This window comes from Cricetulus griseus, chromosome 3, assembly GCF_003668045.3.
Source record: "Cricetulus griseus strain 17A/GY chromosome 3, alternate assembly CriGri-PICRH-1.0, whole genome shotgun sequence".
In the NCBI taxonomy this organism is placed as follows: Eukaryota; Metazoa; Chordata; class Mammalia; order Rodentia; family Cricetidae; genus Cricetulus; species Cricetulus griseus.
The window spans coordinates 235724340-235749907 of NC_048596.1; the positions used below are offsets into that span (position 1 = coordinate 235724340).

The window sequence follows — 25568 nt, forward strand, 5'->3', positions numbered from 1 at the left end:
GAGTTAAGATTGTGCAAAGACAAAAAAAAAAAAACAGATAATTAGTTTAAATTTTCCTGGAAGAACAGATGAAAAAATGTGGTGAGAAAACAGTTGAAATGTCAGGATTTCAGGGCAGGGACACCAACTAAGGGATGTGTCTTTCCTATGTGTACCATGAAGTATGACCAAGCACAGTCTCTATCCATCACCTTGCTTCACAGGGCTAGTCCCAGAGGAAACTGGCAAGCCTTTAGAGTACCACATTTTTTACCAGAGATTTGACTAAGCTCTCTTTCTCTGCCCTGATACCTCCTATTCTAAGCACACTCTATCTAACCTGCAATGCACAGAGATAGCTGAGTGATAAACCCATGTGTCTCCCATGAAAGTCAAATGAATTTGACAGTAACCAGCACAGCTCATTTTTCCTCAACGTGGAATGGGCTCTTTCAGACAGGCTTAATCCCTCTAAGTTTCAAAAGGAAAGCTCTCTGCTTTGCTCAGAAGTGTTCCTTCATTCATGTTGCTTATGCCTTTCCAGCTTCCCTCCAATAGGAGTCCTGAATACAATGTCTGACCTCCCTTCCTGAGATTCAGCCTCTCCTTCCTTTCCATGAGCCTTGGACTGTGTTGTATGGGTGCTTCACCTTCCTGCTCTTTCTTATCCCCTCTTAAGACTAGAAAGGAATACATTTACTAAAGAGCTCAGACATTGTTTTAGATACGAAGAATATGTTAGTGAACAAACCAAACAAAAGCCTTGCTCTCTTACAGCTTCCATTTTTTCTTGTTGGACAAAGAAAAGCAGGAGGGGAGGCTTTGAAGGAACCCTAAGACAGAGCCAGGGAAGGGGGTCAGAAGCACAGAAGAGAGGAAGTGCATCGTGGGAGAAGGGTCACTCAGACCATAGTGTGATACACAAAAGAGCAAAGATAAAGGAAACTACTGGAAAGATTCTGGAGATGTTTCCTGAAGACTCACAGAGCAGGAGTGAGAGAGGGAAGGAACCCCACTGACCTCCAGCCACACCCCTCTTTACTCCACTCTCACATCCCTTCTTGAATTCACTGTCATACAGCTTCTCCTAGCATTTTGTGGAAATTCTTCTCATCCCTTCACCAAAAATCCTCCTAGCCAACACATCTACAAGTTCCCTCAGCTCAAGTTGCATTGATCGTTTTGTGCCATTTTTGATCTGTGACTGCTGGCCACTCAGATTCTACACACACAGTGGCCTCTGTAACATACCTCCCCAGCTCTCCTCCCACGTTCCTGGTGGTTTATTCTCAACCCCTCTCATGTACACCTCTTCCTTAGTTGATACAACCAGATTCCCCATCCCTCCATCTTCTCCCTTTCCCATATGCAGATATTTCAACAATTCTCAACACCAAATTTCACCTAACCTCTAGACTACAAAAAAAGTCTTAATTTTCAGCACAGCATGTGTTTCTGTCTGTCTGTCTCCATCTTTCTGTCTCCCTGTCTTCCCCCCAACTCTGTTCCCCAACCCCGTCTACAACTATAGCTAGATAAGTATATATGCATGCCTTATACATATGTAAATTCATTGAGAAGATGTTAAGCTTCAAGAAGATAAGATTTCTACTTAAGCTGCTTTCATTCCGCTCAATAGATATTGAGAGTCACAGTCTGCAGATGTGTGCTTGTGCCTGGAAACACAATCAACCACACTACCCAGAGCACTACACCTACCACCCCAACTTTACAACTGCAAAAAGAATTCCAATTTCTTTCCTCAGTTTCAACAAGCTTGTCTAGCTGTGGCCTGAACACTCGAAAATCATCCAAACTGGATAAAATTTATATATCAGCCTTATTTTTGATACTAAAATCCAATTAACTAATCTTATTAAACCAATTTGTTTTGTCAAGTCCTATTACCTTCTCCCAGGAAACTATGAATCCTCCAGTTCCTCTCTACTGTGATTCTCAGGGCCCTTAGCACAGCCACCTTGCAGACAGTATCACATCAGCAGTACACATTACCAATGCCTGCTCTCATTCTGCACCTCCATTTTCCTACCAGTATACTATTCCAAAGCAAATTGCAATGCACTCAACACCCCTCTTCAAATGTCAGGAAACAACCCTACATAATACATGCCAACTTTTCATCATAGCATATGCCCTATACCTCTTAAATCTGAACTCGTCACTCTCTAACCATGCCCCAGCAGAAATCCTCAAGTTCATCACAATGAACCACTTAAACCTCATCACTTTCACTCTTCACACTTCTGTACTCTCTGTTTCTTCTCTAGGAAGGCCTCTCCCAGTAAATATACCTGGAAAATCATGATTGATTTTCAACCAACCCAAATATCATCTCCATCTCTTCTGCCCAGTGCATCTTAGCTATTCTTCCATTTATGTTTCCAGAGAACCACACATATCATTCTCTCCTCAATGCATGGTTTAAAAGATGACATCTGGTCACCAGGCCAACAATTTATTGTATGCAATTTGGTGAGTTTTTTCTCTATAAGCATTGTTTTATTGAACAATATATCCAAAAAAAGAAACTCTAGAATTATGTTATCACAGTGACCTGAAAGAGATTTTCAAATGTGGCTGTCTATCTTTCCTCTAGAGAATATCTATATTGGTAATAAAATACACCATCCATTTTGGAAGTACATACTAGGCACTAATACAACATAATAGGAATTCAGTATTATAGTCTGTCCTGGTTAGTTTTTATTATCATCTTGACACAATCTGAAGACACATGGGAAATCAACTAAAACTACTGACTCCAGTCCTGGAATGATAACTCAGCAGTCAAAAGCACTTACTGCTCTTACAGAGAACCTGGCTTTGGTTCCCAGCACTGACTTGGCAGCTCACAACCACCTGTAACTCCAGTATCAGAGTATCTGATGCTCTCTTCTGGTCTCCATGGGCACCATATGCACACAAGTATGCCACATACATACACACAGCCAAAGCACTAATAAGAAATAAAAATATAGAGATAAATGAATGAATGACTGTCTCTCCAATGGGCTTGTCTGGTGTAGGAGGGCTCAGTCCACTGTGGGTGGTAAGAGCACTAGGCTCCTGGGCTGCATAAGAAAGCTATCTGAGCAAGCCAGAGAGGGAGCCAGTAAGCAACATTCCTCAGTGTTTCCTCCCCTGACTTCCCTCAGTAATGGAAGTATAATCTCAAATGAATCCTTTCCTCTCCAAGCTGCTATTGGTCAGAGTGTTTTATTACAGCAAGAGGAGAAAACTACAACAGAGTCTCGCTTACCTTTATTCTGCCCAACTCAAACTGGAAAACATTGGGACTTGTAGCTTGTGCGAAAACCGCGGGGAATAACTTTGTGCTTGGCTCCACCTTAAATGAACAAATGAGTATGTGACTATTAGTAAAGAAAGGAAAAAGGGGGCAAAGAAACAAGCATTTCCTTTACAAGCAAGTGACAGAAGGAGACTGAATAACCTGGCAGTAATCATTGGGTTCATAATTACACAGACAGCTTTGAAGGGAAATACTGTTAACTCTAAAAGGCTTATGATGCTGCAAATATGAAAAAGATAATTGCGCTTGTCATAAACTCATTTCTGTTCTCCTCCATCTCTAAGAGTTTTTCATCTTAGGAAATGTGCTTCCCTTTAGCAGGAGCAAAAGCCGAAGAAGGCCACCTCTGACCACATACCTGGTAGTAAGTACTTAGCTCCTTGCCATTGGCAATGAACGTGAGCAGCCCACTGGCAGCATCCACCACACAGCCAATCTCCAGCCCATTGCTGTTGTTTCGTCCTTGCCCAGGGCTCATGCTTTCTCCCGCACACACCATATAGCAGTTGCTGCGTTTGATGCTGAATTAAAGAAAGAACAATCTACATTTGTATCCTTGTACAAACTCATCTATGAGAGAAAGCAACTATATCTTTGCAAACTAAGCCTAAATTATGCTGTGCAAGCAACAAGCTCATGCTGTAATGGGAGAGATGCAAAATGGGCCCAAGTCTGTGATTCTGAGCAGTACTTCATTGACTGCAGGGGACAGTCTAGATCAGGTCTGTTGCATGTCTAATTGGCCAATGAGCTTGGCACCAATAAGGATTGAACTGTACCTCCTCTACAAAACAAACAAACAGAAAAACTCAAACCAAACTGGACCCTTTTTTTCCTGAGGTTCAAAAAAGTTTAACTATTTAATAAGTATCCAAATTTGAATTATCACCACCACCACGACCACCACCCCCACACACACCACTACTTGTTCTGAGATGAGAGAATTCATCCTAAATACTATTAAAATCCCCAGGCAAATTCTCCATGAGCCATGAGTGCAATAATATATCTGACCAAAATGATGTGCCTCTATGCATAATTTCTGGTGATGCCACAAAGGACAGTTGAGTAGGTAATGCACGCAGCAATGCTGACTGTAAACTCCATCTGACTTCACCTTCACCAGACCTTCATTGGAAAGTTCTATTCCTTTCTCTTAGTTGCACTACAGCCAACACATCACAAGAGTAGCAAGGAAAAGCCAGAGGCAGGCAGGAAGGGAGACAAAAACAAAAAGGCTGGGATAAAGTCCTTTTCGGATTGTCCAAATGCAGGTTGCATTTCTTTGCGCTAGGCACCTGGTACTTGATGATGCTCCCTCATCCTCTGTTTCCAACTCTAATAACTGGTCAGCTATAGCATTCTTATAAAATCAGTGTTTCCCTTGTATTATTGACTTCTTTGAAAATTAAATACATGTCCCAATTATTCTTTAAGAGACATGGTATTTGGGGTCCCATGCTGGTATCAAGTACTCTTTGAGGCTTTTGCAGAAGCCCTCATCTGTCTGCAGTGCTGAGGGAGGGACAGCGCATTTCCCAGGTCACCAAAAAGGATGGCTCAGCTGAAGAGGAAAAGCAACACTATGGAAGACTCTTTCTGAGACCTGTCATAGCAGATCAGAGAGGATCGCATGGGCGCACAGGGTAGAAGCAAATGGGAGGATCTTCCCTTGTCTTATTCTGCAAGGAAGATGGCCTTCTTCACTTTTTTGAAGGTTTGGTTTGAGTTCGGTGTTTTACAAATGAGAAAGGATGGTACACAAAATGTAACTGACTTACCCGAGGCCACACAGCGAGTCAAGGGCAAAGCTGAGGAAAGAATCCACTGGTCCTCAGTCGGAGTTCAAAGGTGTGCCCCTCATCTAACTCTAAACTACGAGCCCACTCTGTCTGTGCACTCTCCTCCCCACACTGCCAGTCCCCAAGGGGCTTATCAGACCATAGGCACTCCACCTCAACTCACTCATCTCTCATCCATAAGACAAGGTCACATATTGGCAACCTAAGTCCTTAGTTGCATCACCTGAAGGACATGATCCTTACCCCAAAGGACACAGTATTCTTATTATATGAGTTTTGCATTTAATATGTTTAGATTCCTTGCTGGTTTGTATGCATAAGAAAAGAGGACATTGACATCAATGGCTTAATTATATTATCCTATAAATGGAAATATCCTGAGTACAAAATACAGGAAACAAGAGTATCTGGGCCTATCAATATTTTTTCAGACATATTTCTGTGTAAAACACTAGAAGGACCAACCTCTCGTGGACTTTTCCTTTTTCATCTCCTAGAGTGACAGTCACTGTGCGCACTCTGTCCAAATCAAAGCCTGTGTCATACTGGTGGAAGTCAGATGTAATCCAGCCCACCCAGACATTCGCAGGTTCTTGTCCAGGAAAGATCCTTACTGAGTAATAGTACTGTAGAGACAGAGGAACCAAGTGAGGGCAAAACAAAACATGGGTGCCATCTGAGCCTTTGGATTATCCAAGAATATATACTTCTTTATTTAAGACCATTTGGCTGAATTAGAATAGTACAGAAAAAGGGGCTAGCATTAAAAAAGATTAAGATCAAGTGGTTATAAGTATTTTCTGCTCTTCTAGAGGACCAAGAACACATATTGAGCAGCTTACAACTATTCATCACTTCAACCTCAAGTGAGTTTGACCTTCACACACACACACACACCACACACACACACACACACACACACACACACACCACATTCTCTCTTTTTTTCTTCCTCTCTCTCTCTCTCTCTCTCCTCTCTCTCTCTCACACACACACACACACACATTCTCTCTCTCTCTCTCTCTCTCTCTCTCTCTCTCTCTCTCACACACACACACACACACACACACACAAAGAAATGAAAAAATAAGATTATCTATGACAACATGACAAATAATGTGTGGTCTGTACATTCCTAGGTATTTGTGTATACATGTACACAGGAAATATATATATATATATATATATATATATATATATAATATATATATATATCAATTTTTAGATAGGTAAATTTTCAATTCCTTAAATGTCTGCAAGTACATGATAGTTTCACTTTAGTCATGGGCCTCTTTGCATAAGTGACTTCTCCTTTCTCTTACATGGAAAATTCCAAATCTGAAGTCACTTCTTTGGATCTAATGTGTGAACACCAAACTCATACATGGAAGCACTCAGGGACTAGAGAGATGGCTCAGCAGTTAATAGCACTTGTTGCTCCTGCAGAGTACTTGGGTTTGGTTCACAGCACTCAAGTGGTAGATTAAAACTACCTGTACCTTAGTTCCAAGGGATTGAATGTCCTCTTCTAGTGTGTGTCCACTATCGCTGCATGCAAATCATGTACATATTTACATGCAAGCAAACATTTATATACATCAAATCAAAACAAATAACTTTTGAAAATAGCACAGGAGCATGATATAATAGATACAACTTTTTTTTTCCAATTTGGTATTTTAGATACATCGTTCTGAAAATTTAAAATGGCAGGCAGCAAAAGTTGGGCCCCATGAAAAGTATAATAAATTACCTGCTCTCAGACAGTTTGCTAAGATGAACTAAATCATATGGACTTTGAAAAGTCCAGTGGAATTGTCAAATTTCATCAAGAAACTAGATGTTGAAGTCTGAATTATAGATGTCTGTTAAGGACAGTTACTTAGAATAGCTCTCATTACTTAACAGACATCACAACACAAGTTTTTCTTTGAAATTTCCATCCCTAAAATACGTCTAAAAATATAAGCAAATAATTACTTTTAAGAATTTATTTGGATGAGTTTGGTGGCACATGACTGCGATACCTGTGCTACAATGGTTGAGAAAAGAGGATAGAGAGTTCATGGGCAGCTTTGACTACATAATGAGATACCTACCATCTCCAAAAGCAAAATAAGGTCTGGGGACAGTTGATGTAGTGTTTGTCTATCATGCAGAAAGCTCTGGATACCATCTCCTAGTACCACATAACCTGGGCATGGTAGCACATGTCTATAAACTTAACACTTAGGAGACAGAGGCAGAAAGTTAGGAGTTCAAGGTCATTTCAGCTACAAAGGAAGTTCAAAGCCAGCCTGGGCTACAGTAGACCCAGCCCCTGTGGTGATATTTTGTTTGTGCTTTAATAAATAAAGCTTGCCTGAAGATCAGAGCGCTGAGCTAGCCACCTTTAATCCCAGCACCCAGGAGGCAGAGGTGAATTTCTGAGAGTTCAAGACCACCTTGGGCTACACTATGTTTATTCAGTCTCAAAGAGAAACAGAGCCAGGAGGTAGTGTCCCACACCTTTAATCCTAGTACTTGGGAGCTATATGCCTTTAATACTAGCACTAGGGTGGTGGAGACAGGAATGATATGACTGGGTGGAGAGAGAAATATAAGGCAAGAGGAGACAGGAGCTCATTGCATTCAGTCTGAGATTTTGTAGAGACAGCATTCAGTCTGAGAATTCATAGGGACAGGATGGCCTCTTTGGTCTGAGGATTTGGTAGAGGTAAGAATTAGTGCCTGACTGTTCTGCTTCTCTGATCCTTCAGCATTAACCCCTATCTCGTTTCTTATTATTAAGACCAATTATAATTTCTGCTACACCCCCTCCTAAAATGGAAAAACACTGCCAATACCAATATATCAAAGTAGAGTATTTGAGATGGGAAGTACACTAAGTTCTTTATGGACATACCGTGGATGTCTGCATCAGGTACTCGTAGTCATCCCGGTCATCAGCAAGGACATCTTCAGTGAGTCTTGCAGAATGGCTTGTGCTATAATCTGGCTTTGTCCTTCTAAGTAAGAATCTGCAATGTGTAAGACGAGGAATAAGCAACAGCAACATTTTCTGCCAGTTCGAATATGAGATTATTAGCCAAAAAGTCTTCAACAGGGCATTCTCCAGCCCAGGGAACATCTGGCTACAGGGGGAAATGTTTTTGGTTGTCCTAGCTTGTTAATAGAGCAGTATGACATCTGGTAGGTATATGTGAGGGGCATCACACAACACTCATTTCTAGGGGTATTCCTACAATAAAAAATGGCCTGACCAGAGTGGCAATAGTACTGCATTTGAGAAACACTGATCAATGCACGAAGAGATGCTATAGTAACATGTCTCTCTGATCACAGAAAATAGTATTTACAGCAATAGTTTGCAACCTTCCTATTGCTGTAATCCTTTACTACAGTTTCTCATGTTTGGTAACACCCACTCATAAAATTATTGTTGCTAGTTCATAACTATTGCTTTTCTACTGTTATGACTCATAATGTAAATATGTGATACATAGGCTCTCTGGTATATAATCATCAAAGTGGTCATGGCCCACAGGTTGAGAACTGCTGCTTTAGAGAGAATTCTCTTTAAGTCTCAACTAAGAGTATAAATATAGATAACTATGAACAGATGATATTTGGGTTCACAAGTTAGAAAACCACAACTTGGGTCATGCTCCTCAGTAAAATCTTTTATGGGTGAATGAATGAATGAATGAATGAATGAATGAATGAATGAATAGGAGGAGGAGAAAGATGAATACTAAAATCCTTTAACCTCTACTACAGATTGGACCACTTGATAACCATATAACATAAAAACATACTGTAGCTTAGCTCAGCAATTCACACCCATAATGCCAGCACACAGGAGGCTAAAGCAGGAAGACTGAAATGAGTTTCAGGCCAGGCTGGCATACAGAGTGAGATTCTGTCTCCAAACATCCAAACTAATGACTAGAGAGATGATTTGTTAGGTAAACTGCTTGCCACACATGCATGAGGACCTGAGTTCAGATTATCAGTGCCCATTTAAACAGCCAGGTGCAAAAGTATATGCCTGTAATCTTAGAACTGGAGGGGTGGAGCTCAAGGGACAGAAGGACTAGCAGAACTGTCAAGCTCCAGGTTCTTTGACAGATTTTGCCTCCAAAAATAAGGTAAAGAATGAGAAGAATAATCAACTGGGCATCCTCCTCTGGCCTAAACACACACACACACACACACACACACACACACAGAGAGAGAGAGAGAGAGAGAGAGAGAGAGAGAGAGAGAGAGAGAGATACTTGCACGCACACACACACAAGTGTAGTGTATATATACACAAACAGAACCCCAGCCCACACAAGTCACCACACTATCTATTCTAGTCACCTTTGCTTTAGGCGTGAAGGCTTTTCTTGAGCATAATCTTTGTGGTTATTGAACTCTGGCTTCGGTGTTTCTTTGTCCTTGTCAATGCGGTCAGGCACCAGATGACCGTGAGCTGTCTTCATTAAAACCTCAAAATCAGAGTCCACATCATAATCCTCCAGATCATTCTTGGGCCCATAGAGGCCCGCACCAGGGAGCCCTCCTGCCACAGTCTTCGAGAAGACCTCAGCACACTCAATGGGCATGCTCAGACGGTAAAACATAATGTCAGTGTTGCTGTTCTGAGAACCAAAGGACTTCTGAGTGACCTTCAGACATGGAGAACTGTCTACGGTGCCATCTATTCTTGTTACCTAGTAAGATGAAGAAGCCCATTAGTTTTGAGTGTCAGCTTAACACAATGTGGAATCACTTAGGAAGAGCAATTTTCTAGACTATATTGGCCTACAGACATGCCTATGAAAGATCTTCACTGGGTTGATTGAGGTGGGCAGACCTTCCACTGTGGGTAGCACTAATCCCTAGAGAGGGAATCTTTGATCATCTAATGATCATGTAATCACAGCCCTGTCATCCAAACTATGGCTGTGATATAAACTCCCTCCAATTCCCACTGCTGGAACTCTCCCTCTGTGATGGAACTGGAACCTGGAACCTAAAACCTGGAGCTATGGGCTAAAATAAGGTCTTTCTTCCCTAAGCTGTTTTTGTCAAGATAACTTTAATCATACAACAAGAAACAAAACCAAGATGTCATGGTTCCCATTGTAATCACCACTGTCAATCTCCTGATCTTAACAATAACCAGTGCCTTTCAGGTGCTCAGACTCTGGAGATGACGTTAACAATAACCAATGCATTTCATGTGGATAGATACTGAAGATGATCTACCCCAAACAGCATTTTGTGGAGACTGTAAAACTAGAACACCATGCTGTGACTACACACTCAGTCCTATCTACACACAGGTTCCATGTCTGTGATTCACCCAAAGCACCATGTAGAATACATGGAGAGAAACATGTTTGTACTGAGTATGACCACTCTCTTCTCATTGGCAATACAATTATTTATATAGCACTAACATTGTACTACATATTGTAAATAATTTAGAAACTCTGGCATTGCATAGGATGATTTGTGTAGGTTCTGTGGAAATACTGTCCTTTTGTATGAGGGACTTGAGCAACAGCAGATGATGGTATCCAAGGGAAACATACAGTCAATTCCCTGTGGATACCTAGGGATAATATAATAATCAAGTCCTGCCCTAACTCTAAAGACAGGTTGAGCAGTTCATGTCACAATTATACACAACCAGATCTATCCCAACATTGACAGTGCATAAATGACATTCTTCATCAGCTGATAAGCTACTGGATAAAGCACCCAAGGAGAGATTAACCCTTTGCTTAGATCCTATTACTATGTAACACATATCAGTAAGCATTTTAATAACTGGACAAAGCTGTTCACATAGAAGTTCCCATACATACATATATCCCACTTCTAGTTTTGAGAAAAGGCTTGATTATTAAAGGAAAGGCAAACCTCAATATGTTCATGGTTTGATGGAACCTGAAGGAACTGAGGAAGCCGCTTGCTCAGCCACATAGTGATGTCCCTATTTGTGTTAACGGCAAATGGCTCATAGCCTTCTTGTAAGCCACAGATGGTGAAATATTTCAAAGTGCTGACGTCCTTTCCAAAGTTCATCCTGCCTACTTGTGCCACCCCAAGGCTACACACAGGGATGAATCCTGGGAAAAAAAAAACAGAAATCACAATCCTTAGTATTTAATGTGAGATTCTCTTAGCAAGGCATAATAAACAGATTGCTTCCTGAGTCCTGGCTCTGAGAAAACCATCAACCTAAAAAGAACATGTTGCAATGAAGAAATCACTGACATTAAGACAGTAGAGGTATATGATTCTAACATTGTGATTTACTAACTGCAGCCTGTATAAAAGTGCATTCCCCCACCTGACCTCAAGGAATCTTGGAGTGTCCATTCTTATAAGGACCCCTTCGGACAGCCCACACAATTCATCAGGTGTACATCCTTCTTTTACAAATGAAAGTGAGGAAGGATCAAGGACCAAGGGAAGTGTGGCTCCCTTTGCCTTGTTCTTCAACTAGCCAGAGGGCTCAATATGTCACAACACCAGACATGGCCAATGTCATTGGCTTCTTCACATGTATTCTCAAGGAGAAAATGGCTGGAGACAAACATGGCTAGAAGATGGTTCAGAGGTTAAGAGCATGTGTTGTTCCTATAGAGACATGGGTACAGTTCTAAGAACCCACATGCAGGCTCACAGCCATCTGTAATTCCAGTTCCTGGGTATGCAACACTTAATTATGGACTTCTTGAGTACCAGGTACACATGGTACATTCAATACATATACATAAAATGCCTATACAGATAAAACAAAAATAATTAAACATTTTGAAATGTTCACAGCTATTCTGATCTTTGAAGAGACTTTTTTTCCCTCCTGGGATGAGCTAAGACTAGGCCTAAGGAAAATGTATCTAAATGTGTGTGGGATAGCATATCTGTATCCATAGGTATGGATGAATACATGTGTACATATGGACTATACATAGGTTATATATGCACATACACAGATATAATATGCCCAAGTTAAATGAACACATATATACATCACGCACATAAACATGTTCTCACACACATAGCAATGAACAATGGGACAAAAACTAATAAAATTCTTGATAGGCTAATCTAACAAAAGGTAGAATCAGCTAATCTTTCCATTATTGGACAAGAACAAAATTGTCTTAATAGTGCTAATTGTTTATTTGAGATCTTTGGGATCTACTATTAATGATGTTAGTATTACTTTTGCAACAGATGTGGGATGCCTCTTTTCAAGGGGAAAATATTCTTTATAATCCTCATTTCTTGCTATAATGTTTCACATTAATGTGGGGCAGCCAGCACACGAGTAAAGTCCATGGGTGCAGAGTAAAGTTTAGAGGGCCCAAATAGGTCCCACGAAAACCAGTGTTCAGTAACTCTGTCACAGGAATTCACACTTTTTTCCTTGTTGGAGGCACTGGTAGTAGAAGCATTAGACAATATCTCCACATCAGAAGACAATAAAAATTACATCAATGACTCCCCCATATTACATAGCCCATCTCCTGTGCCACTCCAGGGCACTGAAGTGAGGGCTCAGAAGTTGAGAGCAGATACTACTCTATCAGAATACCTGAATTCAATTTACAGCAGTTACATGGGCAGCTCACAAATGCCTGTATCTCTAACTTCAAGAGATCCAACACCCTCTCTCTCCAAGAACACTGGCACACACATGGCTTACACACACATAGGCATACACACATAAAATAAAAATATAATAAAATAAATCCTAAAATAATAATGTTCAATGTTTCCCCCAGTCTGTTTCCACTGTATAATGCAAAGCAATGGCTGTGCTGCAATACTACCACCGAGGAGGTAGGAAGGACACATCCAGCTGAGTCCTGAGAAGTGTAAATTATCAGTTTGTGGTTAAATTTGAATCAGCTGCAGCTGTTCCTGATGGCTCATGCTCTGCTCCATCAGTCAGGAAAAAATGTTGCAAATAAGGGTCCCCAAGGAATTAATGGGACGGACAGGATAAATAGAACAGATGGGAGACACTTGAACTTCATTTGTGCCGATTAGGAAGTGTAACCCACCATCTGACACCACTGAAGAGACAATAAGACAGAATCAGCTCTTTGGATGACAAATATCTATTTATTTATGATCACTGTGTGGAAGAATTTTTTATCATCTGATAAGATACTGCAGACTTGCAAATATCTCAGTGGTAGACCTTTGAGTGTTAATTGTAATTCTCTGACTTTTTGTTGTGCATTTAAAGTAGCTTAATTTTTAAAATCAAGTTAATTAGTGATATATACAAAGAGTTACATATGAAAAAGCACTAAATCTATTCACAAGTTTATATTGCATACATACATATACACGCACGTATACCTCTTGGATGGAAGAATATCTAGATATTGAAAGTTTATACTTCAAAGGTTCATTCATATATGAGAAAATATTCATGGACATGCATCTCATAAAACAAGCATTCTGTTTCCAAGTAGGAAAAACACCAGAATGTTTATCCAAAAAGCTTCTTTTAGAAAGACTTTTTAACACTTCTTGGTCTCTCTTTTCCTATGTCCCTTGACAAATTTCTTCTAGTGAATGTGTCTTTGCTTATGGAAAGAAGAGACAGTTCCCATCACATGTACTTCAGTTACTAAAACAGTACATGCTAATGTCCTTTCCAAGAACAAATGTGTTGGAATGATATGGATACAATGACTTGCATGGCATGTTCTTCAAGTCTAACACTTAGTGCTGTATGGTGAGTCCAGTAACAGAACTCTGCATAAGAAACCCTGCTTAACCTTCTAAACAAGTGTGACATCTTGCTCATATTCATTGAGAAATTGTTTCTTTATTTGAGGAATATCAGCTGCTGTGTGCCAGAAATTAGAAATAAAGTTGAGTAACAAAGAGATATCAGCCCCAAACTGTTCACCATCTATTGAGGGACCAAAAGATATAGATAAATGCTAACCAAATACCACATTATCCTTTAGAGAAGATGAGGTATTCAGAGATTCTGACACGCAGCTGACTTGGGTCTAAATCTTCCCTCCACTCAAAATGGCTACACGACTCTTTGCATGTTGCACATATTCTCTGAGATTTAATCCCATTTCCTTTAACACCCACATGATAGGAGTATGTTTTTTAATAATTAGAGATTTACTGTAAAGAACAAATCTTGCAAGTTAAAAACATTACAGAGTCAGATTAATTAGATCCAACATCTCTCCACCTCAATGAACTTCTATACATTTAGAATAGCCATGCTGAAGCTGTGGAGATTCACAGTGAATTTCACACTTCCACTATCAAATATATTTTATGTTTTTATCTATCACATAAGGATGAAAAATGCATGACAGAGTTGAGCAGAGAGAAACAATTAACTTTATGTTATTGCTAACATACATAAGTTGACATACGTCACAAACAATTAACTTGAGTCATCCTCTTTGATGACTCAAGCGCCTATTACCTGCAACCTGCCCTTCCCCATTCCTAATAGGTTCCCTTTCTTGCTTGTTCTCCTTTCTAACTGCTATACTGTACACATACATATATTATATGCCAGTATTCTGCCAAGAGGGAGAATATGCAGTTTGCTTTCTGAAAAAAAGAATTTCATTTTTCTTTGGCATTGAACAGCATTCCATTTTAATCATGTACTGCATTTTCATAATCCATCCCTCTGTTGATGTATTAGCTAGGTTGGGTTCCATCTCTTTGCTATAGTGAACAGCAATAAACATTGATTATGATTATGGTTTTAAAGTAAAGTATGTCTACAACATATCCTGGAAGTTCACTGAATTTAATTTCAGATTAAAAAAAGAAGTAAAAATCAATCTACCCACAGTAAAGGAATAGTTGTCTGTGATATACAAGATTAAATATGGACAGCCATTAAAATTCGTCTTATGACTCAAAAAAGTAAAATTCATGGGTTGGGAGATGGCTCAGTCACTAAAACAACTGCTGCCCAAACATAAGAACCTAAATTTAGATAATGGCCAACCATATAAGAAAGCCAGGTATGGTTGGACATTGCCCCTAGTACTGTAGCAAAAAAAAAAAAAAAAAAAAAATGGAAGGAAAGGAAAGGAAAAGAAAGACAGATCCTGGAGCTAATTGGCCAGCCAGTCTTAGCAGTCAGTGAGTGCTGGGTTCAGTGAGAGACACTGCCTCAGATGATAAAGCAGAGAGCAATAGTGGAAGATGCCCAGTGTCAATCTTTGGCTTTCATAAACACCTGTAAACACACACACACACACACACACACACACACACACACACACACACACACACACACACGACACAAGTAAAACAGGAAAGAACAACTAAATTAAATAACAATGATAAAAATGTCATTTATACAAGAATGACTGTACTATTTCTTATACTGTTTTAGAGTTAACACTTCCCAAAGAGTTGATAAAGGTAATTAAATTCCATTAAAAATGTTTATGCTTTTGAACAGCATTTTTAATGAGCTTAAAAGAGATGTATTTTTACAACATCCTTTCAAATATTTATGAAGGAGATAAATGTACCAAACATCAAACTTCTCTTGACTTTTATATAATTTTATATAATGTTTATTTTTAATGCTTATGTATATGTGTATGCCTGCATAAATTTATGTGTACCACATGTGTCCAGGTGTCCACGGTGACCAGAAGAGGATGTCAGATACCTTGGAACTAGAGATACAGGGTTGTGAATCACCTGCAAATACAAGGTTATGGATGCTGGGAACTGAACTCAGGTCTTCTTCAAGAGAAGTAAGTACTCTTAATAGATAAGTCATCTCTCTAGTCCATTTTTATATAATTTTAATCATATAAATTATAGAAGTAACAAGTGAATACAGGTTCTTTTTCATGGAATTCATACTGATATGAATTCATACTGATTCATACATATATGTATATATGTATGTATATGATTGAATATATATATATATATATATATATATATATATATATATATATGTACACAAACTTAACATAGCTGTAATGCAATAAAACTTTACTTACCAAAGCGTATGGTAGACAGGGAGTTGGCCCAAAGCCCTTAGTTTTCTAAGCCCTGTTCCTGGTTACTTTCTTACTTCAAATACTATACTTGTCCTAGCAAATATTTAATAAACACCCAGGCCACACTCATGATCCATACGCTGAAGCTATAGCTATGAACAAATTCAAAAGAGCCCTTAACCGAGGGTACTTATTAATGAAAACAAAATCCATAAAATATAAAGTAAGCAAACAAAAAATAGCTATGGGGATGTGGCTGGGAAGATGGCTCAGTATGTCATGCTGTCATACACCAGCATGAGAAATGTAGTTTAAATCCCCAGTATTCACATAGGAAGTAGGCATGACTACATACATCCACCTGTAACTTCTGAGCTGTGGGGACAGACAGGAGCAGAATGTGAGATATCCTTCTGCATGCTGCAAGTATGTGTTGCTTTTATTGGTTAATAAATAAAGCTGATTTGGCCAATGGCAAGCAGAATAAAGCCAGGTGGGAAATCCAAACAGAAATATCGAGAGAAAGAAGGCAGAGCTAGTCAGTAATATGCCTGAGCCATTGGCCAAACAATTATAACTAATATTAAGCCTCTGAGTGGTCATTGGGAAACTGGGGGAGGGCAGGGCAAAAAACATCCAACTACAGGAGGATCCCTGAGGCTTGCTGACTACCAGCTAGCTTCCAGCTTGGTGAGAAATCCTGTCTCAAGGGAATATTATCCCAACCCAATAAAACAGATTTCTACGAAGCTTTGTAGACACCCAACATCTGTAAAATGTTGGTCCCTCTTTGCTGACGTTTGCATTTGTGATCTTCTAGTCAGTTACCTTAACTGACATTCTACCAGTAACACAGCCTGGTGATATACTTCTAAAGAAAGCCTTTCTGGCAATGGGTCTTAGCATAATTAATGCAAATGAACTCAACTGATTCTATCAGTCTGAGCCATGCCCAACCTATTTGTAAATCTGTTCAGAAAGTATATATATCGTATGATGAAGTTGCTTCTTGTAGTATTGGACAGATGGCTTGGACAAGTTTTTACTTTCTGGTGCTAGCTTCTGTCTCCACAGCAGAGCATGTGTGATGAGTACACAAGCACAGCCTAAAAGCTGGCAATCCCCAGGATGTGAGTCAAAACACAGCCATAAAAACCTATAGCTGGGGCTACAACCAAAAGAAGCTAGAACACACCATAAATATTTCCTAAGGATCAGCAAATACCTCATTCTTTAACCTTCCTGAAATAAAGACAGGAATCCAACTAGATGGGCAAAAAAAAATATTTCATATAAATCTGAGTTTGGAGGTTAGAAGAAAAGGAAAGCTAATGCTCCCTTGTGGTCAATGATATGCCAGTAATTTGTGACCATATTCCCAAACATTACATATTTGTCAGGAGCCAAGAACAATTCCTTTAGAGAATTTCTCAGGGTCCAAACCTCAGGTTCCAGTACCAGCGAGCTCTGGTCTGCATTGTATTACAGATGCTAGCTGATTTGCTGTTGAATGGCATAGCCTCAGTGGAGAATGTCCCCTAGTTTTGCATCTCTACAGAACTAAACATTTGAATAGGCCTGCACCAGGGCGGAGGGCTAGGTCTATTACTGGATAAGAGACTGTTTAGAGATATCTGCTGAGAGGGCCTAGAGAGAGAGGTTCACAGTTAGAAAGCAGCCAGGAAGATGCTGGAATAAAGGAGAGACTCCAGTTTTACAGCATGAAACTGAGAGCTCTCTAAAGATGACAAGATGCCTGTGTCTGGTCTTTATTGCCGGTGGGTTGCTAGGAATTTCCAAGTCCATACTCCCCCCACTCAGACCGGACCTCGTGGCTTCTGTGGTTTGGGACTGAGACATGCTGGGCCACGACACATATTAACCCCATTTTCCCAGTAAGATAACAACCAAAGTATTAAATAATTTGTCTTGTGTCTAACAATTAAGAGGATGTCATAATTTGCATACTAATTAGTATTAATACTGTATTCAGTGTTATTACAGAATTTGTTTTTTACTGAGTCTCTCCTCCGTTGTTACACATCCTCCTACCACCCTATGTCCTTCCAGCCCCAGTATCCTCCTTTGGGGTTTCATGTCTCATGGGTTCTATGACCCTCAAAACCTCCTTTTCTCTCTCTCATGGTTCCTTTTCTAGTTTCAAGACCTATGCATAACCAGACCCATGTTCATACTTATACACATATACAAACATTAAAACCTAGGACCCAAATATGAGAAAGAACAAGTGAGTTCTTTCTGAGTCTGGTGAATTTTCACTTCTATCCATTGTCTTGCAGAACTCATGTTTTCATATCTGAATGAAATTCCATTGTACATGTATGCCATATTTTCATGATCCATTTATCAGGTGGTGGACAGTCTAGGCTGATTCCATTTTCTGGCTATTGTGAATAAAAAAAAGCAATGAACACATATGAGCATGCATCTCTGCAGTTAGACAGAATTCTCGAAGCACTCACCCAGGAGTGATATAGATGGTCACATGGTACTTCTCCATTTAATGTTTTGCAAAACTTACACACTGGTTTCTTTGTGGTATAATCTACACACTGAATGGAACTTAAATGTGTCAGCATCCTTGACAAACTGCAATCTACATGAAGATGAGACCTGGCTTTAGTCATAGTTGTCACCCTAGACTCTGAGAAAGGGCTGACCCATGTAGGATTCTCATTCCTTTTTTTTTCTTTTTCTTCCCTTTCTTGTGTGTGTGTGTGTGTGTGTGTGTGTGTGTGTGTGTGGTTAATGAACAAGAAAATGCTGTAAACCACTGATGAACCAGGGATATCCTAAATGAAACATTGATACTGTGGGACCCCATCTTAGTGGCTACTACTAAGTAGGGTAGTTGTGATTGCTGCTGAGATAATTGCAAGGATGTCTGATTAGAACAGCCACATGGGACCCAGCAATTTACAGCTGCAATTTATATGCCTACTCACCCTAAAACTACTACCAGGGCTGGTCATGAATCAGAACAAACAGCTGCACTGTACTGCAAACACAAATGACAGGAGAATGTCATGGCTCTTACCGTCACCAACATCAAAGTCCTTGAAAGCCAGTTCGGAGCCTGAGTCATCCAGCAGGATCTCACCATTCAGAGTGAACATCATGGTATGTTCGTTCATATCAACCATACAGCCCACAACGTCACCTGCTTGCCAAGAACGCCCATAGTGTTCATTGCCCTGGTGCCACCGCTGGGCCTATGGAGGATGGAAGAATTTCTTGTCACAGAGTCAGACAGATGAACAGCAGTAGGGTGATCTCAGTCAGAATTACTAGTCTAGGGCCAGTCTGGGGATAGAGAGATGTCAGGGACTCTGAATCCCTAATGTGAACAGGGGATGGGGGATTATGAACAAACCAGATGCTACTGCATGCTTTTGAGAGCTGATATGACCATATGTACTATGCACTTTTAAGATTTACTTTTACTTTTACAAACTATAATGAATGCTTCCCATGATATGGGTTGATTTTCTCCACTCCTACTTCAACAAACAAGAGTTGAGAATCAAGCTGGGTGCCACCACTGGGGCGGGGAGCTCTCTCAAAATAAGATCTCTCTCCGTGGGACCACTGTCAATGTTACCTAAACAAGAATGGGGTTCTGGAAACTTCTCCATTCCTTCCTAACATCAGAAAAGCTTCAAACCACACCTAAAAATACCCTGTAGATAGCTGTGAAAATAACAAGCCCTAAACCAACATGAATGCAAGCCCATTTATATACAAAGCAAAATGTCCATTATAAACACATTTGGATGCAGAGTATCAACAATTGTGAGTTTGGGATACACTAATGTATAGGTACAAAATTAGTCACGTGAGTTGCTTTCTCACATAAATACTTTAAATTTATTTGGAAGTACCATCTTCATTGTGATTTGCTATATAATGTGTTACAGCTCTTGAATAAAATAATGAAATTATTTTCAATGTAACATGCTGCTTTTAATTTTTTAACTAAATTATTCATCAAAAGGCATTACAATTCAGAATTCCCCTAGCACTCTATTGTCTCCTTATCCCACCTGTGTCCCCCAGGTTGAGCATCTTTCCTTGTCTGTGGGCAGCTAGGTGCAGAGGGGATTTCAATTTCTGAAGGTTATTACTTGGTTTGGTTCACTATGTCTGATCACCAGCAAAAATGAAGCCAAAGCTGCCTTGTTTTGTTTGTTTAGACAAGGTCTCCCTATATGAAGCCCAGGTGGCCCTGAACTCCTGCCTCAGTTTCCTTGGTGCTGGGAGTTAAGTATGCACCACCACACTGGCTTCTTGACCAAGGAAGACTTGTCTCTTTGATAGGCTCTTAGCAAATTTCACTGGCTCTGTAGGGCAGGGAAAGAGTTCTGAGATCAGCGAGGAACCACAGGGGTTCTAGCACCCCCACATGCAAGCAGGGATCGGCCAGGTCTAAGCAAAGCTACTCACCTTAAAGCCATCAAAAGCAAAGGCACGTTCATCAGAACCCAGCTCGAGATCTGGTTGGCAGCCTGGTCTGCTCCAGCCCACCCGCATGTCTCCAGCAGTGACTGCCTCGAATTCAAAGTACCAGCGCCCGGCCTTCACCGCATAGGTCTTCTCTGCCCTGAAGATACGAAACCTCTCCCCAGTGCCACTGCACACCTCAGCTCTCGCGGCTGTGGGTTGGAGAAACTGGAGATCATTGGGTGGGAAGTTAAGAGAAAAGCAGGGCTAGACCTAAACTAGGTCATAAAACCCACAAGGAGGCCAACTATTTCATCCCACCCTCTCTCCTGCTTCATCATCTAACCTCAGGTCTGGTCAAGTAGAAGCATTCTGTAAAGCAGAAAGCCAGGCAGGGCTTCCTGGGAAAACTGGCGGGGAACTCGGTGACTGACTACACAAGTGAGCTTCCTCCTTCAGCCCCTCTCAGAATGCAACTACCTTGCAGAGAAAGAAAGCCAATAAGCCCTGGTTGTTTAAGTTCATGTGGTTCAGAAATAGAAGGCCACATGAACTTGAAGTCTTAGGTGTGAAAAAATACATTAGAAGAAACAAACTGCTCTACAAATAAATAAATAAATAAATAAATAAATAAATAAATAAATATCATGTAACTGGCCTGTCATGTGTTCCCCCCCACCCCGCTTTGACTACCACACTATTCAAACAGTGGATCACCAAAAAATGAGGGTACCAGTCGGGCGTTGGTGGCACATGCCTTTAATCCCAGCACTCAGGAGGCTGAAGGCGGATCTCTGTGAGTTTGAGGCCCTCCTGGTCTCCAGATTGAATGACAGGATAGGCTCCAAAGTTACACAGAAAAACCCTGTCTTGGAAAAAAAAAAATGAGGGTACCCCAATCTTCTGGGTAAAGTTAAAGTTCTGGGGGCAGCCAGAAAAAGAACTTCTGTCAGGGAGAAAGATAAACAGTGTATCCTGGGATCCTGTGGGAGAGATGTTGTGGAGAGGGGAGGTGTTCACCTGCCTGGAACTGCCTAATTATGCATGTCATTTGCCTTCTATTGAAATATCATCCTCAAGACTGGGGTGGAGGAGGAGGGTTGGAACTATTCGTCCCTCTTCTCAGTGTGGGACATTAAACCGATCTCTCTTTTTCTGCTTTTCAGCATGAATTTGGTTTAACTGGCTTTTCAGGACAGTTGGCTAAACTATCTTGTTGGGGCATAGACTATGACCCCGGACTCTACTAAAAAGTAGACATTCATGGGTAAGATACGAGAAAGAAGGAACCAGAAAGAGCAGAGAGAGAAAGGGTGAGTGTTGTAAGAGCAGAGGACAGCCTGTGACTGATTTCCACCAGGGGAGAGCTAACAGACTCTAGGTTACTATGCAGGAGTTGTCCATTTTCCCACTCTTTGAACAGAGCTTGCCACACCAACAAATGTGTCTAGAGACAGGGAAAGGCACAGTTTGAGATCAAAACCAATCCGTACAAAGGGGGAAATTCATGTTTGAATATTCTATACCTACAATGCCACCTCTGGGTATTGTGCACTTCAAATGTCATTCCTGTCACTGAGACTCAATTCACTTTTCTCAATTTGAAGCATGTCACAGGTGTTTACCATACTGAAGTAGGTTCTGAAGAATATGTGCTATCCCTTTTTGGAGATGGCTGTGAACATTTAAATGTTTGTTATTTTGTATGTGTGTATATGTGCTTTCTCTCTCTCTCTCTCTCTCTCTCTCTCTCTCTCTCTCTCTCTCTCTCTCTCTCTCTCTCTCTCTGTGTGTGTGTGTGTGTGTGTGTGTGTGTGTTTGTGTGTGTGTCCACCTAGGCACCTGAAACCTACAGCTGGAGTAACCCTAAGAAGGCATAATCCACATTAATCTCAGAGAACTCAACTGAAGAACTGGTCCACTGAGTAGAGGAGGCAGTCAAGAGAAGCCATCACTTCTGGTAATGCTTGATCTGGGACCCAAGGAACAAACTCCAATGACTTCAGGTATGTGACACAATGCATAAGAATCAGAGCAGAGGAGCCATCTGAAACTACAGCTCTCTCTTCCCACTCAACTGCTGGCAGCTGCCATGGAGTTAGCAGGTGCCAGATAAACAGCAGCTTTCATCTATTCCCATTTAAAGATCTGGGCAACATTTATAAGGAATAAAAGTCTAATAAGTTGACTCTTGAGAGGAAATGACCAAATAAAATTACAAAAGTAACTAAAGCTGAGTGTGGTAATACACTACACACCTATAATCACAACACTTAGGAGATATAAAAAGTGCTTGAGGCTAGCCTGGGCTACATGAGACCCTGCCTAAAGAAAACAAGCAAGCAGAACTTGGTGGAAATGCTTTTATAATCCCAGCAGTGGGGAAGGCAGAGGCAGGTGGATCTCCCTGAGTTCCAGGTCCGCTAGAGTTACACATTGAGATCCTGCCTTATAAATAAAACAATAAAATAAATAGTCTAGATAAGCTCTAGAGGTCAACAGTAAAGACACAGTTAGCACATAATTAGCAGGTATAACATGAAAGTGAAATAAAGCAAGAGAAGAAACAATGGCTGTCATGTCAAGTGGCTTCCTATTATGGGCTGGATTAATGCACCATTCCATAGCTGTTTCTCAAGGATGAGGAAGGTAGGAATTACAGACACAGTGCTGAAGCACCTTCTGGCTCAGTTTTCAATAGCTAACCCCTGTTTCTGAATACAACAGAGAAATGTCTTCAGTTGTGCACCCAGTGGTGAGCCTAAGGGACTCCAACCGAGAGCACCTAACCTGCAGTTAACCTGGTTCACCTCAGTGGTTCACAAAACAAAATAAATAGACAAGAACGAAGGGGAGCAGGGAGGGAAGGACAGAGGTGGGACGGGAGAACAAAAGGGGTAGAGAGTAGTCAGTATGTATTGTGTGCATTCAGGAAGTTGTCTAAAGTTAAGTTTCATATATTTTAGTTAAATAAAACCTGTGTCACTGATAAAATCAACTCATGGTTTCCCAAATTATGAAATATTTCATTCTCTAATTAATTAAACTACTAAAATGTCCTGGAGTCACCTTCTCGTCTTCTATTTCTGTGACATCAGAGTTCATAACTATGAAGTTTAAGCTTGATGGAGGCAAGCAAAAACTTTCTGTATAGTTCAACCTCAGTTTAGTCAAATATCAGAAGCCAAATTTGACATAAAGTTTATGACAGGGGCTGTAGAGTTGGCTCAGTAGTTGACAGCATGTACTTCTCTTGCAGAGACCTGGGTTCAGTTCCCAGCACCCAAGTGAGGTGGCTCCCAGCCAACTGTAACTAAAGCTCCAGAGGATCTTTCTCACTCTTCTGGGCACTGGGGGCACTGCATTCAGTGGCCCATGGCCACAAAGACACACATGTGCACATAACTAAAAATAAAGCTATTTTTAAGTATGACAGATCATTTATTCCAAAAAAACCTATTCCAAATTTCTCCTCCTGGTTTTGAGAGATACCATGAGTCTCCTCCACTAACACAAGGAAATGAAAATACCATAATTCCAGGGCCCAGGGAAAGAGCTCAACCTAACAAACACAAAGTCCTTGATTTGACACCCAACACCAAAACAAAACAGGAGCTGGAAGGTGGTGGTGCACACCTTTAATCCCAGCACTTGGGAGGCAGAGGCAGGGGGATCTAAGTGAGTTCGAGGCCAGCCTGGTCTACAAACTGAGTTCCAAGACAGCCAGAACTGTTACACAAAGAAACCCTGTCTAAAAAACAAATCCATGGAATATAGCAGAGATCAATGGTAGTGACTTCCCAATCCCTTGGTCCAGGCATATGCTTCCTGCCCTTAGGCACTGTGCTAACTCTATTGCTTAGTGCAATGAACCCTGAACTTGAAAGAACATACTATGCACAGAAACCATCAAGCAGACACTTGAACTTTTCTCCCTCGTTTAACCAGTCTGAAGATCTTTGTGCAAATATCTAAGCAGTTCACCATTTCACTTTCTGTATTTCTTTAGTTTAAGGTAGAAAGCTGTGGTTTAATGAAAAGACCATTTGGGATTCTGCTTCTTGACAAAATATGTCTGATAAAATGAAAACCTGGACCTGCAGGGATTAAATAAAGGAAACACTCAAGCAGTCTGAAATGTATTCGGTGTGTGCTATAGCAACAAACACCTGAGTACAAACACCTGCAAGAACCGAGGAGTGACAACCCTATCAAAGGCACAGAAAGCCTTTCCAAGTAGACAAGCCCCACAGAGTGCTTGACGAACAGACATGTGGTAGGTAGCTCTAACGTGGGCAAGTCTGACAGATGATATTTATATTCAAATAATAAATAGAATACTTGACATTAAAAAATGAACCCTGTAGCAGGTACCTTTCTCCTATACATGATCAAGGCTATTGGGACTTGAATCAAGTAAATTGGGAAATAGGTGTGATCAAATACTGTGTTCCCTGGACCCCCAGAGCTGGCACAGAACAGGTACATGGTGACTGATTAAACAGGATCCAAGGTAAAGTCTTGTGTTGTATTCTAATGTTCAATTTCTCACCAGCCCAGAGGTTTAGGGGCCATCAACCACTAGAGGGCAGTGAGAACCTAACTACGTATGAAAATGACAAATTCTACCCAGTAGCAAGGATGGCAGCTTTACTTTGTAAAGACCTTACACATTATCTAGAATGTGCCAGGTGTATTTATATCATAATTTAAAAATAATTGGTACTGAACCAGCCACCCTTTCAACTTCCTGGCATTACATTTAATAAAGTAATTCAAATCTCGATAAAAATCTTGTAATGAATAAGAACACATTCCACTTTCAGATGTTATAATCCATCATTGAGAACACTCCAAAGGTACCACAACTCAAATACTGACTGCGAGTTTCATTCAGAATATGTGAGCACTTCCCTGAAAAATGGGGAATAAATTACAGCTATAACC

At 40.5% G+C, this 25568-nt stretch overlaps 1 protein-coding gene across 1 annotated transcript in view; it reads right to left on the bottom strand.

The window, feature by feature from the left end:
* Positions 1-25568, bottom strand: part of Ryr2 (ryanodine receptor 2) — a 401257-nt gene that overhangs the window by 196033 nt on the left and 179656 nt on the right. Inside the window, exons 28-35 of the mRNA XM_035441718.1 lie at positions 20625-20833; positions 19219-19393; positions 11032-11240; positions 9481-9833; positions 8018-8132; positions 5578-5738; positions 3669-3831; positions 3260-3346 (exon numbers count right to left, since the gene is read on the bottom strand). Of these exons, the coding sequence (XP_035297609.1) occupies positions 3260-3346; positions 3669-3831; positions 5578-5738; positions 8018-8132; positions 9481-9833; positions 11032-11240; positions 19219-19393; positions 20625-20833 (1472 nt within the window). The remainder of the gene's footprint in view (positions 1-3259; positions 3347-3668; positions 3832-5577; positions 5739-8017; positions 8133-9480; positions 9834-11031; positions 11241-19218; positions 19394-20624; positions 20834-25568) is intronic.